The following is a 12,634-nucleotide window of genomic DNA, read 5'->3' on the forward strand; positions in this document are numbered from 1 at the left end:
TCAGACCACAGGATGCTGTGATGGTCATAAGTGCATGAACCAGTTATAAAGTTATTTTTTCAGCTCCATCATAACCTCACAAAACAGGGCAATCATTACGCAAGGACTACCTGTATATGGAGGACAGATCTATTTGCTCTCAAAAAGGCTAGAGAAGATAATACATCCCTACATTTTGTTTTTTGTAAATAGTATTTCTAAAGCTGCTTGAGTCAGCATTTAATTTCATGCTTGATATGTGTTTCTGAACTGTTACGAAATTATGTTATGCGTCTTTAAAATTATTATTAAAACCAACATTTTGGATTTGAATATGCATTCTTATCAGTTTCAGAAATGTTAAGACACCATGAAACAGTTAATGTACAGAGAGCAAGGTTACTTATTTTGTTCATGTATTAATAAAATACAGGTTCAGGAATACAGATGCACGTGCGCACACACACTCACACACACAGAGAGAGATCCCATACATTAAAATGGATTATAGACAGGGAGAAGATGACTAAGATATAGTACACAGGGGTTTAGCAGAAAATAGATTGGGATCAACTGGTAAATTCGGGACACTGCAGAAGAGAGCTTGGTTAATGTAGGGTTACAAAAAAAATCAAAAGAGTCTGGCAGCGTCTCTTCTGACTAACATAATTTATTAAAAGGCATAAGCATTACCTTCTAAGTTAATGTATTTTAAATCTCTATTGAAAGTCAGAGTGGAAGCTGTTAATCTGAAATCTCTTTATACTGACTGTAGAAAGTTTTTTAAGAATATAGTTTTTAAAAAAATCTGTCATAAAATTCATGGAAATGATACGAAAAGAATTTTTTTTCTCTTTTTGAATTGTGCTTCATTCTTTTGAAATCATATGGTTGCCACTGTATATATACCATTTAGATAGCAAAGAATGAACTTTTGATACAGACAGAATATTCCTCCAAGTGGTATACAGGTAGCCCTTGACTTACAACAGTTTATTTAGTTCATTTAGGGATCGTGTAATCACCTTTTGTGCCCTAGTGACATGCAAGCTCAATGGGAAAGCCAGATTCACTTAACAACCATGTTGCTAACTTAACAACAGCAGTGGTTCACTTAACAATTGTGGCAAGAAAGGTCCTAAAATGGGGCAAAACTCACATAACAACTGTCTTGCTTAGCAACTGAAATTTCAGGTTGAATTGTGATCATAACTTGAAGACTACCTGTATTTGAACAGAGACCATTCAATTATGTGACAAATTATATCCCAACATTGTTATAGGATTCTGAGTAGTATATCTCAGAGAGAGATTAACAATATTAGGTAGGTCTAGTTTGGAGATCTTAGCTAATGTGACATATATACACATATACACACACTCGTACATACATATATATACATACACGTTTATGGAATCCAATTAGCATTACTGACCTTCTTCCACAAAATTCACTATTCATGGGAAATTCATAAAAAAAAGAATATATACACATCATCAGAGACATGAATGAATAATTCAATGCCTAAGTCAATGACACAGAGATTATTCTGATAACGTTTATACCTTTGTAAACTAAAGCATAGTAAATGATTTCCCAACAATTCTCTCCTGTATTTAAGACTAAATATTCTTAGGAATCCTGTTTCTAGACTGACAGGATTATTAACAGGTTTGGAATTCAAACTATAGCATTTTTGCTGCTAAATCTAAGTAGTCTAATTGTACTCTATAGAAATAATTGAGTAAGGAAATATATTAATTACAGAAACAGTTCACGCACACCTCATTGTCAGAAATTTATTATACTCACAGATTGATTTGACGCAAGTGTGGAGATGGAAGGGCTGAGTCCACCAGAATTCTCGCTGTTTCCTAGACAGAAGAAGGGAACATTTTCTAAAATTACAGAATTAGAAAAAGATTTCAACAGAATTTGGGATTCCTATAGTCTTATGATGAATTTCATGGCTGGAGATGAATTCAAAACCATATTTCCACTACATCTACATTCTTAACCAGGACACAAACCTTAGAAGAGACATTCTTTCCTGGAGAAAAAAAGACTGTCTCTTCTAAAACATTTGGCTGGCAGAGCCAGATATTATACATTTCCCCCCTTTTTTTACATAATCATCACCACCACCACCACCACCACCATCATCATCCCAATCATCATCATCATCCCAAGTTTATTAGAGTTCACGAAGAGAGGATTATAATCCTTCTTTGAGCAATGCTCTCTTTTGCTGGTTTCTCCCTGGTTTTCCTCAGCATCCTAACCAGTGCTGGCTCAAAGGTACATGACACCCCTAGGACACATTGATTGATGGTGCCACCTCTCACTGATGCAAAGTTTAGCATTTTTACATTGATTTGGAAAGAAATATGGTATTGGTGCCCCCTAACAGTTGGCACCCTAAGCCTGTGCCACTTGGTCTTACCCTAAATTTAGCCCTGATCCTCTCTTAGTGGCAGCCTGGCCCTCTGAACCAACACCCACCTGGAGATTTGGATGGCTCAACCCTGTTGGCTTTTCATTAGACATGGAGGACATGGCTATTTTCCCAGGTTATTGGGTCAGATAGTAGATGCACACTGCTACTATTGATGGTGAATAGGATTGTTTTATCGTTGGGTTATGTTTGATGAGCTCATTTGTTTTAATCCTTAAGCTGTCCAGAGTCACTTGTGTGAGATAAGCAACAACAACAACAACAACAACAACAACAACAACAATAATAATAATAATAATAATAATAATAATAATAATAATAATAATGATAAAGTTGGAAGGGACCTTGGAGGTAATCTAGTCCAACCCCCTGCTTGGGCAGGAAACCCTATACCATTTCAGACAAATGGTTGTCCAGTCTCTTCTTAAAAACTTCCAGTGTTGGCGCATTCACCGCTTCTGGAGGCAGGTTGTTCCACTGGTTAATTGTTCTAACTGTCAGGAAGTTTGTCCTTAGTTCTAGGTTGCTTCTCTGGTTAGTTTCCACCCGTTGCTTCTTGTCCTGCCTTCAGGCGCTTTGGAGAATAGCTTGACTCCCTCTTCTTTGGGGCAGCCCCTGAGATATTGGAACACTGCTATCATGTCACCCCTTTGTCCTTCTCTTCGTTGAACTACATAAATCATACATACATAAATATATCTCACTCACTCACTCACTCACTGGCTCAAAGACTGAAGAGAACAGGAGAAAAAGACTCTCTTAGGAGAATTTGACCTTTGTAGTACGAGTCTAATTCTGTCCAGCCTATGAAAACCTTCCAGTGGGCAAAGGTCATAAAGCATTCTCTACACAGGTGCTAGTTGCCTAAAGGTCAGGAAGCCAAGTCCATATGATGATGTCACATCAAATTTTATTTGCACATTATCAACCACTATAGGCTGTTATTCCAAAACAGAGATGTACAGGATCCACCTTTTTGTAGCTGCTACCTTTCTTGCATGGCAGGTTGGGAAGTCTGAGGGAGTTATAGATAGGAAGAAGAGGACCACTATTGCAAAGGGGTTTTAGATTTTTCCCATAGCCATGTAAGAGGAATTCACCATTATTCAGTTAATTCACCAGGATTGCTTATTTTTACCCTTTTCTGCCATGGGAAAATAGATACATTTTCTATTTTTATTCAGCAATGTATTATGTACAAAACCTGCCTGGAATTTTGATCTATTTTAACTGCATCAGGTGCTAACACTGATTTTCTCTATGTTAATAGAGGCATCTTGTATAAGTTGGTTCCCCACATGTTACCCATTAGCAAAAATAAATACACCCCCACTTTCCATACCTCTTCAGAAGGTGATTGGAAGGGATGAGTCCAGCGCAGGCTTTGAGGTTGGAGACTTTCCTTGCCTGCCACCACAGGATGTCCTTTTGGTCTACAATCTGAAGAATCTCTCCTTTTTTAAATGGCAATCCTGCATCAGCACATGGAATGAGAGGGTCCTGACGAGGGCAGTAATCCCGCATTGCACGCACATAGAGCTGGAAGAATAACACGCAAGGTTTCTTTTTAATCATAGAAGTTACACTCCAAAGACAAGGAAATACATTTGTAAAGGTACTGCAAACAGCAAAAGATCAGCTTTAAAAAGCCAAGATATAAGTGCAGTCAAAACATGGCAATAGATATTAATTCATAATAATAAGAACATAAATAATAAGAACATAAAATGATCTTGGAGGTCAGTGGGCTAGGTAAGTAAGAAGCTGCACAGTAAAAGGAAATGATCAGTCTGCAGGCAAGGCAATTTGTTTTTGAGGACAGTTTTGGTTAGGCAATGATGGAAGACTATTTTTTTCTGTTCTTATTCCTGTCTGACATATCTCAACAATTTGGTGGAGTGTTTCATATTGGCCCTAGCACTAGCACCAATAATGCTACCTACTTTGGGTAATAAAACATGTGCAAAAAAACCCCAAACCAAGCTCAGAGAACACCAAGGAACCCTCATTTCAACCCTGAGTTTCAAATATTCACCTCTATTGGTATCACATTAGTCCTTCAAGGTACTTGTCAATTGTTACTAGCTATTGTGGAATAGGGGCCCTAACATCTCACTTGTAGCATCTTACTGATCACTATGGAAATAAAGTGGATCTTTGATCTGATCCAACAAATCAATAAACATGATTATTGAGAATAATTAAAGCCAAAACCTCCTCATGAAGAAACTTAATGCTAACTAAACGCTAACTCTGAGGGATTCATGTATTAACCATTTGAAGGAAAGGAAATGAATCTATGCATTGCATCTTACTGTTGTTTGATTGCAGATGATTCGATCAGAACCTGGAATCAGCTTGAACATGATGGTGCTTTGGGACAGAGTCTGCAAGAATTCAGAAAAAGGCATCTAATGCACTTTGCCTACTTTTGTTGCAAACTTAATTTGATCATCAATACATTTATAATTCTATGAGAAGATATCCCTTTTGACAGGAAGTATAAAATCCATGATGATATTGGTATACAGATAGTCCTTGACGTATGACCACAATTGAGCCCAAAATTTCTGTTGCTAAACAATAGTTCTTAAGTGAGCTTTGCCCCATTTTATGACCTTTCTTGCCACAGTTGTTAAGTTAGCAACATGGTTGTTAAGTGAATCTGGCTTCCCCATTAACTTTGCTTGTCAGAAGATCACACAAAGTGATCACATGATCCCAGGACACTGCAACCGTCATAAATATGAATCAGTTGCCAAGTGTTTAAATTTTGATCACGGGATCATGGGAATGCTGCAGTGGTTGTAAGTGTGGAAAATGGCCATAAGTCATTTTTTTCAGTGCCATTGTAACTTAAAATGGTCACTAAATGAATTGTTGTACGTCAAGGGCTACCTGTATAGTATATGAAGATGCCTGTCCATCTGTAAATTTTAGCTTTACAAATTGTGCAAAGGTAAGGAAACATGTTTAAAAAACAAAGCAGCACCTGTTAGTTGCAACTGATGAAGGAATTAGATTGCACAGTCCCTACTTCTGATGGCTTGGGAACTGCCACAAGGCTCCTCTTTTTCCCCAAGCAGCAGACAGAAGCAACAGATGGGGAAAGTAGCAGTGGTGGGAACAATATTCACACACCCCTTGAAATGAAAACAAAGTACTTCCTACAAAAATAGAAATATGAATATTTCCCTCCTTGCTCTTTGGTACAGTCAAAACAAAAGTCCGCAGGAGGGAAAATAGGACTGGCCAAACTGTGGGCATTACATTGCACAGTTGTGAGGGATCTATGAAAAATGGTAGAAAATGCTCATCCCCTCCTTATAGCTTTTTTCTTCAGGCCATTCAAATCATAACTTTGAAGGATGACTTTATGTTCCAAGCACGCACTTTTGCATTGTTTACATGGTATCATTAAGTGGTATTTAAAGAATAGAAAGCTGATTGTGATTACCAGAATGTGTATGACTTGCTCCGGTTCCAGGCCCTCCACTGGGATTCTATTTACCTCTACAAGTTTGTCTCCAGCATATAACAACCCTACAACAAAACAGTAATGATATTAAGCAGTTGGTCAAAGAATTGGAGAAGAAAAATAGTCTGAATTTCTAAGGCACACCTAGAGTTTATTCCATTGCCCCCATCCCGAATTTAAAATGTTTCATTACAGACAATTTGTGTCTGACTATCCCAGGGGTAGGCAACCTTGGCTCTTTTATGACTCGTGGACTTCAACTCCCAGAATTCCTGAGCCAGCATGGAATTCTGGGAGTTGAAGTCCATGAGTCATAAAAGAGCCAAGGTTGCCTACCCCTGGACTATCCTAACCTTATTTTAATCAGAGTTATCTTTAAGGATGAAGAGCAGATTTCAGCTCAATAGCTTGCCCCCTCCACTTTGGTCCTCAGGTGGGGGAGCAGCTGAAGGGAGTAGGAGACCTTGCACTGTGGTGAGCACAAGCTGACTGCTAGAGTTGGCCTAATGCATCTCCTGATCTGTGGAAAACAATCTCCAATAGAAGTGCTATTATATTGTCTCTCAATCCTTGCCTCCTAAAAGCAAATATGGGATAAGCAGAAGGAATTTAATCATAATAAAACAATTTAGAGAATACCTTCACTAAGAAACATGTTCAGAACATTCAAGAACCATACAGAACATTCTAAAGCATGTATTGAAAATTAGTCCCTGCACCTCCCCAGTGATTTTTTTAACTTTTAGTTGTATTAAATTCACCTTACCACTTTTATCTGCCAGACCTCCATGGATTACTCTTGCTACTGTAATATCACCTGTCAGCTCATGGCGTTTAATGGTGGCACCCTGAGGAAGAGGAAGAAAAGGAAGAGTTGCTTCCTACTGAACAAATGAATAACAAGGGAAGAAGGTACACACTTGGTGAGTGGTGGTATATGGGAAGTCTACAGCCTGTTAGCTATATTAAGATTATAGCTTCCACTTCATGTACTTCCCTGCATTCGTGTGCCATAAAACTAAGCTTGATTCTGGGGACTTACTAGAGTCCGTCAATGTTGTTTTCAATGTTAATTTCAATACAGGTAGTTCTTGACTTACAACTGTAATGGAACCCAGAATTTCTGTCATAACTTCTTGTAAGTTGTAAACACCTTGTGGGTTGTAAGTCGAGGCACCCACATGACTGGATCTGATTTTACTGATTTTTTTTTAATGGCGATTGTTAAGCAATTGCCACAGTTAGGTGAATGTGATGGCCCATAAGCAAATACTGTGGTTATTAAGTGAATCCATGTATTTTTATGGGTGGTTTTGCCAGAATCCCAAAAGGCCAAATACTGGCAAAAAGTGTTATAAATCATGGTCACATAACCATGGAACATTCAAACCGGCCAGAAAGGTGATCCAGTTGCCCAGTGCCCAAAATGCAGTCATGTGACTGCCCAGTTTTATGCAGCTGTTGTATGCAGCTTTTGAAGGGTCTGTGACAATTCTGAACAGTCACTGAGGGACTGTTCATTAAGCAAGGACTATCTGTACGGGATTGGTTTGCCATAAATTTTCTTTTTTCCTATTCCATGGAACCAATGGTTTTGCTTTAGGTGACATAAGCAAATGATACAATCATTATGCAAGTCTGCTTAGATGTGCTTAGATGGACCTGTGGCCTTAGTCTCAGATAAGTGGCACAAAATGCTAGCCATAATTATCTTTTCCTCAAAAAAGAATTACACTAAACATCAAATAGGGCAGACTGCTTTTTAAACGTTTGCTTCTTGTGAATTCAACAACGCATCATGCTTGTGTCCTATACTTTTTCATATTTTAAAACAAACATAAATGAGTAAAATAAAAATTCTAAGATGGGAGGAATGGGGAAGGGATAAGAACTGCCCTGTGATAGTCTGTGGAGTGGTAAACTTGCCATACTCTAAGATAAGCAGTTGCCGTGAAGGACTAAGAAGATATAATACAAATGGAAACACAGCAAACAAACTGAATGAATATAATTAAAATTAAAGTGAAATTGAACATTACAAGAGGTTGGTTGTTTTTCACCAGACAGACAATCCTCATGACCTCTTCGTTTTCAGGGAGGTTTTCTGTCAAGGGTGGAAGCATAGGTTCAAAATCCTTCTGGGCCACAGTATCATGAGCTAATAACAAGGCCTGTGAGAAAGATTAAACACAGAGATGGGATAAATAAATGCTAGGTCATTTTTAATGGGGATGCTTGGATGTAAAAGTTACAAGATAATTTCAACCTAACAATTATTTTTTTTTTTTATTTCTGTGTGTATGTCCATTCAGCCAAAACAAATTGAGGTTTTGTTTTGGTCTAGCATACAAACCTCACAAAGTTCAAATATAATTAGACTGCTTGAATTGGAATATGAAGCCAGATACTTAATGTAGTATTTCCTTTTTCAAATATCAATACAATGGATTTGTGTTAGGAAAAAAAACCAAATCACTCCTTGTGCTAAATGATTTTGGTAGCCTCAAAAGAGACCTTCACGTTTTATAACAGAGAATGATGGATCTTCATAGCCACTTCCAAATCAACTTTAACTCTGCAACTTATGGAGCTTGAAAAAGCTTTTTTCAAAACATATTTAAGTCTCATTCAAACATTAAGTAGAAAGCACAGAACTGTATAATTTTAAAAGGCAGATGGAAAAATTATGTATTCTCCTTTCTCAAAAGCTCCTTACATAGAAAAAGGTAGGTTGGCAAGAAGAAGGCAAGCTGAACTGTTTCCCAAAGGCTTTGTGGATGGATGGGGCCAGTGTTTCCATAGATGACAAGATCAGAGTGTGCTGCTGTTCAGCTCTCCAGGCCCATGGGAAAATCTGTAATAATTGAGGGTTCCTTTTGCAAAAGAAGGGTAAATATCCCTTCCTGCAATTGTTTCTTCTCTAGCCAATAAAAGGAGCCAGATTGGGCTCTATTTGCTAAAATGCTATTCAGGGAAATATGGCTCCCAGTACCACTTAATGTATCTCAAGTGATAAAATCACTGGTCTGTGCCAATACTCAGCTTTCAACAATGCATCTTAATAGTAAAGGATCTTCTACTGGAGACATTTCTCTTCCATGCTGAAGAATTTCAGAGGCCAATATTCACCTTGAAGTGAGGACCTTGTAGAAGTTGTCTTAGCTCTTTAATTTCTGGAGGTTGTTGTACTCTATGCAGCAACTCCACTACCTATGAACAAGAGAAGCATACTTCATTTTGAAAATATATAACTTAAACTATTGTTTAAATCAGGGCTTTTCAACCTTTTCGCCCATTGTACCACTTTTAGGATATGGCAACATCCGAGTACCACCAGTCATCTAGCAAAGTGTCAAAAACTTGACCCCCCCCAAAAGGAAAAAATGATAACGTACAGGTAGTCCTCGACTTACAACAGTTCGCTTAGTGACTGTTTGAAGTTACAATGGCACTGAAAAAAGTGCCCCCTAAGCCACAGCCAAGCAAGACACCTGCCTGCCCGCCCGGCGGCGCTCTTCCTCCTGTCCGAGGCTTTCATTGTTGTGAGCATTTCTGTTGAGGATTGGCAGCGGGGGTGGGGTGGGGGGTGTTTGGTTTTTATTCCCCCCGTCTGCTGGGTGATTGCAGCAGGTTTTGGTCACTTCAGCTGACCCTGGGACACTGTGACCGTCATAAATATGAATCAGTTGCCAAGCATCTGAATGTAAATCACAAGACCCTGGAGATGCTGCAACATTCCAGCTGATCGGTGCTTCTTCTGGGCTCAGCAGAAATGCCAGGATCAGTGCTGCTTTCTAGCTGATTGGTGCTTCTTCAGGGCTCAGCAGAAGCACCAGGATCAGTGCCGAGCTCCAGCTGGAGCCTGGCGCTGATCCTGGCGCTTCCGCTGAGCCGACAGCCCTGCAGCTCCAGCCTCTCTCGCTCAGGCTTGTGCGGTGCTGCCACCGGTTCAGCTCATTCCCCTCTCCCGCTACCACTTTTCTAGGATGGTCACGTACCACCTGCCAGGTGCCAATGTACCACAGGTGGTACCCGTACCACTGGTTGAAAAGCCCTGGTTTAAATAGCACATTGATGGTTATAAAATACAATTATGTAAAACATAAAGGACAATTTGGTGCAGTGGTTAAGATTAAGAAACCAGAAAACCATGAGTTCTAGTTCCACCTTAGGCACAAAGCCAGTTGGGGGACCTCTGGCAGGTAAACTTTCTTTTAGCCCTAAGAACTAAGCAAGGGCAACCCATTTCTGAAAAAGAATTTTGCCGAGAAAACTGCAAGGAGTAGTCCAAGCAGTTACAAGGAGTCAACATCGAATCAAAGCTATTTTATTTCTGTGGAACTTGTAGTATTGAAAGCAAAAACTAGGCATCAAGGAAACTGCACTTAATCTCAACTCCAGCAAACTCACCTCATGCATCAATTCTTGTGCCTGGGACATGAATGGGACAGGTCTTCTCTTGATATACTGATGAAGGCATTCATACACCTAGAAAGAGATGAAGTTAAGATGTTGCTGCCACTATGCAAGGTCACAATATTAGAAACTTGGTACATAATGCAAAAGCCCGACTCTCTCCTCATACAAAGCAATGTGAATAGGCCAGGAATCAAGCCCAATTTTCCTCAGTACAAATTTTACAAGACCTATATGTGTAATGATATATGAGAATGATCTTTGGGAAAAGAAACACAGACTAGATAATGTCAGATAAGAAGAGCTCAGCATGCAGAAGAAATGGGACATAGTAATAGTCTTTGAAGGGACCTTTCCTAGTTTATTGGACTGTAAAGGTTGTGGGGGAGGGAGAAATGTACTGTCAGACTTGCAAGTTTCTGTTAACGTAACCTTATAATAAAGTTAGAGTTAGTAATTCTGGATGTACCTCTTATCTGGACTACCTCATGAAGTTGACAGTATGCCTCTTCAACATACTGTATACTGGCATTGAGCACTGTACACTGTATTCTGTTCTCTGTCCTAAACTGTTACCAAAGTATGCTTCTTGCATGACTTGTAAAGCAAAGTAGAAAGTTTTTTTAGTTATAAGATGATAGGAACAATGGCCATTAAGAAACATTTATGGTACTGAACCTTATAAATGTAAAAGGTTGGAAAGGAAGTGAAATCCAGAGAATTTGGTTGTCTTATTTTAATACTGTTCCATGTAAGACCATGGAAACATGGGTTTAAGAAATGCAAAAGAAATTGATTTGTAGTTTACTACCAAACCATTCATAGGTAGTTTAGTATCTAAAATTTGAGTTAGGCAAAAATTAAAATGGGTTTATACTATGGAACTGTAATAATTATTTGTTTCTGAAGGTAAGAATGGAATAAGCCTTCTGTCATTTGTTTTTGAAGCTCATTCAATGATTAAATAGTTAAAGTTAGAAATTCTTAAAAGCAGAGAAGTCTGTTTCTGTGAATAATAACCAAGGGAAGACACAAAATTTGCAGTTGTTGGTTTTTGGAAGAGATTTTACCTTTAGAAGAGCCTGCAGCCATGGAGACCTGAGCAGTTCATATAATACACCATCAATATCCTTCTTGTCAAAAAAGTTCATTTTGTGCCGGACCAAAGACAGAATGTGTCATAAACCTAACCCCAAAAGACACATCAGTGATATGACTTGTACAGGGTATTTATACAAACATCTTTTATTATTTGGACAAAAGATAAATTAAAAATTATAGCATGACAAACAGTTCCTTATCCTGATTATAAATGGTTTTTTGTTATAATTTGTGTTTTGGATTAGAAATGTTCTAATTTAATGGCATGGTTTGAAGGTATATATGTACCCTAAATGTGTATGTGAACCCTGCATTTTTTTCAGGCCATAATCAAAATTGGGAGACTACAGTATGTTGTAAATCTTTTTTTCCCCTTAGTTTTTATTTATTTATTTACAAGGCTTGCCAAAATTAAAACAGACATAAATGTGTGATAAACAGCTGACTTCCCAGTTATGCAAATTGTCACTTTATTCTGCTATCCTACATGGTGCAGATGGCAGTTGTTGCTAGGAGGGCCTTCGTGCAACTTTGAGTTGTGCTCCAGTTGCACCCATTCCTGGACTGGAAGGCTCTGCTCTCAGGTATTCCCACCTTGGTCACCTCCTGAATGGACTGTTGTAATGTGGTCTACATGGGGCTGCCCCTGAAGAGTATTCAAAGGTTTCAATGGGTACTTAATGCTGCAGTGCAGGCAGTTATGCATGCCCGTAGGGTAACACATGTTATACTGTACCTCTAATTTGCAGCCTACATTGGCTGCCAGTTTGCTTCTAGGTCCAATCTGAGGTGCAGATTTTGACTTTTAAAGTCCTACATGGCCTGGGACCAGATTATTTATTTATTATTTTATTAATTTAATTTATACCCCGCCCTTCTCCTCATGGGACTCAGGGCGGCTAACAGCCTCATAAAAACTACAATACAAATACAATAATTAAAAGCCGAATTAAAAAGAAATATTTAAACAGGCCGATCATTAAAATTGTCCTTAAAAATCCCCTGAAAAACCCCGCTAAAATTCCCTAGGCCAGACCCGCTTGTTGGAAAAGCCATGTCTTTAGGGCGCGGCGGAAGGAGGGGAGATCCGGGATCACCCGGATCTCTGGGGGTAGTTCGTTCCAGAGGGTGGGAGCTCCCACCGAGAAGGCCCTCCCCCTGGGGGTCGCCAGCCGGCACTGTCTGGCTGACGGCACCCTGAGGA

General features: G+C 39.0%; 1 protein-coding gene across 1 annotated transcript in view; it reads right to left on the bottom strand.

The window, feature by feature from the left end:
• Positions 1 to 1,792: 1,792 nt before the first annotated feature.
• Positions 1,793 to 12,634, bottom strand: part of LOC107299145 (alsin) — a gene marked incomplete at both ends in the record, with an annotated part of 36,301 nt that continues 25,459 nt past the window's right edge. The window contains 8 exons of the mRNA XM_015828513.1: positions 1,793 to 1,854; positions 3,778 to 3,974; positions 4,751 to 4,822; positions 5,893 to 5,978; positions 6,680 to 6,761; positions 9,043 to 9,123; positions 10,324 to 10,401; positions 11,400 to 11,507. Of these exons, the coding sequence (XP_015683999.1) occupies positions 1,793 to 1,854; positions 3,778 to 3,974; positions 4,751 to 4,822; positions 5,893 to 5,978; positions 6,680 to 6,761; positions 9,043 to 9,123; positions 10,324 to 10,401; positions 11,400 to 11,507 (766 nt within the window). The remainder of the gene's footprint in view (positions 1,855 to 3,777; positions 3,975 to 4,750; positions 4,823 to 5,892; positions 5,979 to 6,679; positions 6,762 to 9,042; positions 9,124 to 10,323; positions 10,402 to 11,399; positions 11,508 to 12,634) is intronic.

The sequence above is a fragment of the Protobothrops mucrosquamatus genome, unplaced genomic scaffold (genome assembly GCF_001527695.2).
Source record: "Protobothrops mucrosquamatus isolate PMUCROS unplaced genomic scaffold, P.Mucros_1.0 scaffold4596, whole genome shotgun sequence".
Lineage (NCBI taxonomy): Eukaryota > Metazoa > Chordata > Lepidosauria > Squamata > Viperidae > Protobothrops > Protobothrops mucrosquamatus.